Here is a 5,996-nt window from a genome sequence, read left to right on the forward strand (position 1 = left end):
ACAATATTGATAAATAAAGAAATAAACCAAAATTGACAACCTGCCGGCAAAAACACCCAGCTCTTTTTCTTTCAATTATGCAGCGATTGAAAATTCACAAGTGTCCATCCTTTACTAAAGTTATTATTAATAAGAAAGAACTACAGCAAGAATTACAACATCTGCTTCCAGCGTCTAGCAAAAGAAGAAAAGCAAGAGTTCTGGGGTTTTTTGTGACATCTTGTTTATTATTTTTGTAGAGTGTGATTTTTCTTGTAGTAGGAATACACTCAAAACAAGTGGGTTTTGTACCTATCAAAGGCTTCATTTCAGTACTTAAGCACTAAATTAAACTCATCTTCTACACACGTTTTAAAATATTTACACCTTCAATTAATGTTGAAAGTTCGAGTTCCATAATTAGCTGGCTGGTCCAAAAAGAATAAGATGGTTTCTAGACATACATAAGCAATTTCAGCTATTGTTCTGACACAGAGATTGTAGGGGAAAGAAAGCAAAATAAAAAAAGAAATGACAACAACAAAAAAGGAGATTAGAGAAAGAGAAAGGCAGGAATAAAAGGGGGTTAAGAATAGTACTAATATTTAACAGACACAGTCTACCCTTTCCAAGCGAAGAACATAGTTTCACAGCCAAATATACGAAGTAATTTGGTTACTGTTTTGGTGCCATCACATATATATGAGGGAAAAGAGAGCGAGCAAATAAAGGAGGAAAAGGGAGAATCATGGGAGGAATAGAAAAACAAAATTGAAATCAAAATAAGCATCTGCCAGAACAGCCATTTGAATATTAATGAATGAAGCAAAGCATTCCAGGATCACTTCTGGAATTGGCAAAACTAAGTTTGAATTTCAAAACCGCCATCTACTTTTTATTCATTTACTCAATAAGGCTTCAATATGCCTAACCTTCCAGATGCACAAAAATATGTGCTGCATGAATACAATTTGCTAGTTATTATTAATCTGCCTGAATGTCAATTACTTTACCTTGGAAACAATAGTAATAGTCTCACAGAGTAGTTGTGAGGACCCAGTGAAATCCATGAAAATGAGGTCCATGAAGTGTGTTGTTATTAGTAAAGCTCAAAAAGGTAAGATATTTTTGTCATTATTTAGGTCATTAAATATGAAATGCTGATTTTGAATCAAAAGTGTAGTTTATTATATTTCCAACAAGAAGTACGATTAGCCAAAGTATGCACCTAAACTATCGACACAGTTTTGCCATCCTAATAGTAGCTTGTTTGTGCCAGTGACAAAGAAGCCTGGAGAGCGAGTGGCAATGAAATCACAAAAGGCATTTTCCGTAGCTTGTTGAGAATTGAGTATTTTTCCTTCCAAGAAGGAATCCAAAGCCTGGAAGAAGTGGTAGTCAGTTGGTGCAAGGCCTGGTGAAGATGGTGGATGACAGAGAGTCTCCAAGTCCAGTCTCTGTAGTTTGAGCAGAGTTGTTTGTGCGACATGTGGTCGAGCCTTGTCTTGCAAGAGGATCAGCCTGTCTCTATTGACCAATCTCAGCTGTTAATCGCAAGCATCCTCATCATTTCCTCCAGCTGGTTGCAGTAGACATCTGCTGCAATCGATTAACCAGGTTTCACGAAGCTGGGGTGGATTATACCAGCGCTGGACCATCAAACACGCACCATTACCTTTTTTTGATGAATATTTGGTTTTGGATTGTGTCTCGGCACTTCATCTTTATCCAGCCATTGTGCCGAACGCTTGTGACTGCCAAAAAGAATCCATTTTTCATCACATGTAACGATATGGCGTAGAAATGATTTGCATTTATGTTGTGACAGCAAAGAAAGGCAAGCTTTGAGACGATTTCTCTTCTGACACTTGTTTAATTCATGCAGAACCTATCTATCCGGCTTCTTTACCTTGCCAATTTGTTTCAAATGGTCCAATGTTGTTAGAATAGTAACAACAAACCTTGCTGCTAATTCATGAGTAGGTTGAGATGGATTCGCTTCCACTGCAGCTTACAACTCATCATTATCCACCTTGGTCTGAAGTCGCCACGTGGCTCATTTTCTAGATTAAAATCCCCAGAACAGAACTTCTTAAACCATCGACATACTGTGCGTTCATTAGCCACATCCTTCCCAAACGATTGGTTGATATTTCGAGCTGTCTGCACTGCATTGGTTCCACAGCAGAACTCACATTCAAAAATAACACAAATTTTTGACTTATCCACGGTTTCACAAAAATTACTCTAAAAAAAATGTGAAAGATAATCACAAGCCAAAACATGTGTTTGCAAAACTGAGGATGTACCTTCACAATAAAAATAAAACAACAAGTGTCAAAATGAAATGTCAGCGATATCAACTGTCAAACTTAGTACTTAAGGAAATAGAGCATTTCATACTTAATAACCAAATATTATTACTCGTTCAAAAAGCAAGGCAAAAACGTGTTTAATTAAGGCAAAAACCAACCAACAGATAAAAACCCTCTTGGTTAACTTGGCTCATTCAATCATTTATAATTAAAAATTTCTGAGTGTAGTAGATTGTAAAGTGGTCACAAATTCTTCCCTTCCCCGTACCCATGCCCTTGCAATATAATTTTGAGACTCCTCCATCAAAAGCAGAGTCCACGTCTCTACCCCTTGAATCTGAGCCTGTCAGATATACATCTTGGCCAACAGAAGGTGGCAAGCTCTTGTACACTTCTTCTCTCTTCTCAGAACCTTGCAAATCCACGATGTGAACAAGAACAGGTGAGCCTCATAGATTATGAGAGATATGGCAGCCCTGTTACTGCAGCTAACAGCCAGCCAAGTGTCACATATGTCAGCAAGGGCACCCTAGATCATCTGTGCCCGGGCAACCTACTTCCTGGCTGCAGACACATGGGCAAACCCAGCCAAGATCAATAAAACGTAGCACAGATCCACAGAACAGCTCAGCTGACACTAGACAGGTGAGCAATAATAAATGGTGGCTGTTTTAAGCCACAAAGTTTGGGGATTTTTTTTTTTTTTTGACACGGCAAAAGGTACTCTAACACATAATTGTTCCTGTATAACAGGTTATAGTTTTAGGAACAAATCCCTATCAAAATGTAAGGTTAGTATAATAGCATTTGTGCATACACACACTCCATGAGAAATAGATTAAAATAATACAAATAAGTCAATCAACATATCTATATGTCTCTATATCTACCGAAAGAGAAATATAGCAAGCTAACATTAAACTATTCACCAGCATGTATTTGAGGGGCCATTTCCTTTTAATGTATTTTTAATAAAAACCTTGCTAAAATGTTTCATAGATTCTTCCTTTGTAACAAATATTTGTTGAACATCTACGTGCCAGCCACTATTTTAGGCATTTGTGGATGATCAAAATAGATACAGTGCCTGCCTTTATGACACTAACAGTCTGCTGTCTGTAATTTAGAGTTTCATCAAATATTTAATTGTCCTTCAATGTCACTTTCCGTTGCCAATATTTTTTGAACTCCCACTAAGTGTGTGGTAGAAGTGTTTTAATATGAGTAAGATTTGTAAAATGCTGACATACATCCTTGTTCATATTAAAGTTAGGCACAGTTTCACAATAAATCCTATTAGCACAATTACCTTTAGCAAAACTTGCTCCCTTTCTCCTTTTTAATGACATTCTGTTTAAATATATATTTACATATGAATTCATATCTTTACCTATAATTGAGGATGAATGTATGTTTTCGTGTTTTTATCAAAACTATGTATTTTTTCTAATCTTTCCAAGGCTGTAGAGATGGTAGGGATCATATCTACATCTATCTTTGTAAACGGCTGAAGGCATGGCCTTCATATTATAAGACAGTTAAGATCCTAGGCCAGGATACTTCAATAGTAAAAATAATGTAACATGTTACCTGAATATTCAAGAAGAGCCAGGAGTATCCTACACTTTACCTCTGCAGAGAAAGAAAACACATCAGTTAATTCTTCACTCTTTTTCTGCCACAAATACCACATTTTAACTGTGTAGTAAAATTAGCACAATCTTATTATATTAGATAACAAAAATCTCATTGACTTGACATTCTATTCTTGACTATTTGCCTATATAAATTCTATCCATTGTTCAAGATGCTAAAATGTCTTTTAATATTAGTAGATAAAACACCATTCAAATCCTGCCAACTTTGTAGGTCATCCTTAGCTATTTTAGCCTGCATGGTGTTGTCTAAACTCCTACAGCTGTTATAGTGTATGTCAGTAAACTCTCAAATAATATTTTTGCCACTGCTACTTTAAAAAAATTTTATATATATGTATGTATACTCTTCTTCCCACCATATCCTACACAAGGCCAATCAGAGATGTTTGATAAATGTATATTCACTTCATACTCATTACTATGTGCCCAATGAGTTATGGGTTCATTTGCTTCCAGATGGTATATAGTTTCCTTGCAATAGGTAAATTTAAAAACTTACACAGTTCCTGCTAAGTACTCAAGATTACGGAAAACCAAAAAAGGTCAAGCTGTATCCTGTTCTAGACAGGTTCACAATAGAGTCAGAGAGACAGAATTAACTGATAAGAAATGCAGGAAATACATGGAAGGGCACTAAATTTTACAAGTGAGACTGCAAGAACAAAAGGATTTCAGAGGCAGAAAAGTATATTAAACTAAAAGTCAGAAGACCAATCCATTATATACTAGCTTTGTGGCTTTAGAAAATTGCTAACCTACTTTCGAGTCTCGGTTCATTCATAAATGATGATAACATCTACCTTATCTATTTTACAGGCCTGTGTAGGAAAAATAAGTGTGAATACATATGAAAAGTCTTCGAAAATTGTTTAAAGTGCTCTATACACACGTGAAGACTGTTATTGTTGTAATCTGGATGTAGCCGAAGCTGGTACAGAATTCTAAGTCAGACTGGAAAATATTTTATAAAAAATTTAAATTTTGACTGTCAAGGGAGTAGGAACATATTCTAAGAGTAAGAAATTGTGCTAACAAAGGAATATAGTAAAGAATGAATAACAATTATCCAACAATCTACCACAGAGAGATGTTATTCTTAAGGACTGAGACTGGGATACAATTAGAAAGCCCCACTGAAAAATGGCTTCTTTCTCACATCAGATTGATGAGTTTACACTTATCTAACAGAAAATCACTACAAGCTCAGTGGCAGAGTACTGACGCTAGGAACATGGTGTTTTAGGAAGATGAATCTGATAATGGTATATATGAATCAGAAAAGATGGAGACAGGAGATTAGCCACAAAATCATCACCATTACTGAGGTGATGATGAAAAAGGGGAAAACTGAAGAAATACTCTTTAGGATAATAGGACAAATGCAGAAAAAGAAAAGTAGGTTACTGAAAAAATGGGAGACTTTGAAAAGAGTACAAATTTTGTAGGGAGCAAAGAGTTGAAAATATGTTCGCTAATAGACATTTGAATTTAAGGTGATGATGAGCTACTCTGTAAAAGTATCTTCATTCAGCTCATAACATGAGACCATAACTTAGTGAGAGGTGAAGAAGGAGCTAGGCATCATCTTAGTGACACCAAATAATCAATGTGGCCCCACTTAATCCACTATCTCCTCTGTTCTCTTCTACCCGCAGTTTAACTAACCTGCTATGGATGGATGAGTATATAACGATATAATTTTTGAATGGCACTGTAACAATCCTTCCTAAAGACAGATCATAGAATTATGATTTTTGATATCATATTTGGTATATAATTGATGAGATATTTTGAAATCAGAAACCAGGAAATATCAGACCAGGTCACCCCAGCTACCTATATAAAACATCAAATTCTGGCCAGGTGGCATTATGTTAAATTTTCAGCCAAGACCTAACCCTTCATTAAATCATTCTCTAAATAAAGACAATTTCAGAAATAGAATGAAAATGACTTTAAGTTGAATAAGATAAATTTGTGCTGAACTGGTGAGGTTACTTCAGAGTACCTCTACATAACAAGCACTGATTTCAACGATCTCAAT

At 35.7% G+C, this 5,996-nt stretch overlaps 1 protein-coding gene across 1 annotated transcript in view; it reads right to left on the reverse strand.

Moving 5' to 3' along the window:
- Positions 1-5,996, reverse strand: part of PREX2 (phosphatidylinositol-3,4,5-trisphosphate-dependent Rac exchange factor 2) — a 306,900-nt gene that overhangs the window by 97,336 nt on the left and 203,568 nt on the right. The window contains exon 28 of the mRNA XM_012663111.1: positions 3,885-3,926. Coding sequence (XP_012518565.1) covers positions 3,885-3,926 — 42 coding nt within the window. The remainder of the gene's footprint in view (positions 1-3,884; positions 3,927-5,996) is intronic.

Source organism: Propithecus coquereli, unplaced genomic scaffold (genome assembly GCF_000956105.1).
Source record: "Propithecus coquereli isolate 6110/MARCELLA unplaced genomic scaffold, Pcoq_1.0 Scaffold8, whole genome shotgun sequence".
In the NCBI taxonomy this organism is placed as follows: domain Eukaryota; kingdom Metazoa; phylum Chordata; class Mammalia; order Primates; family Indriidae; genus Propithecus; species Propithecus coquereli.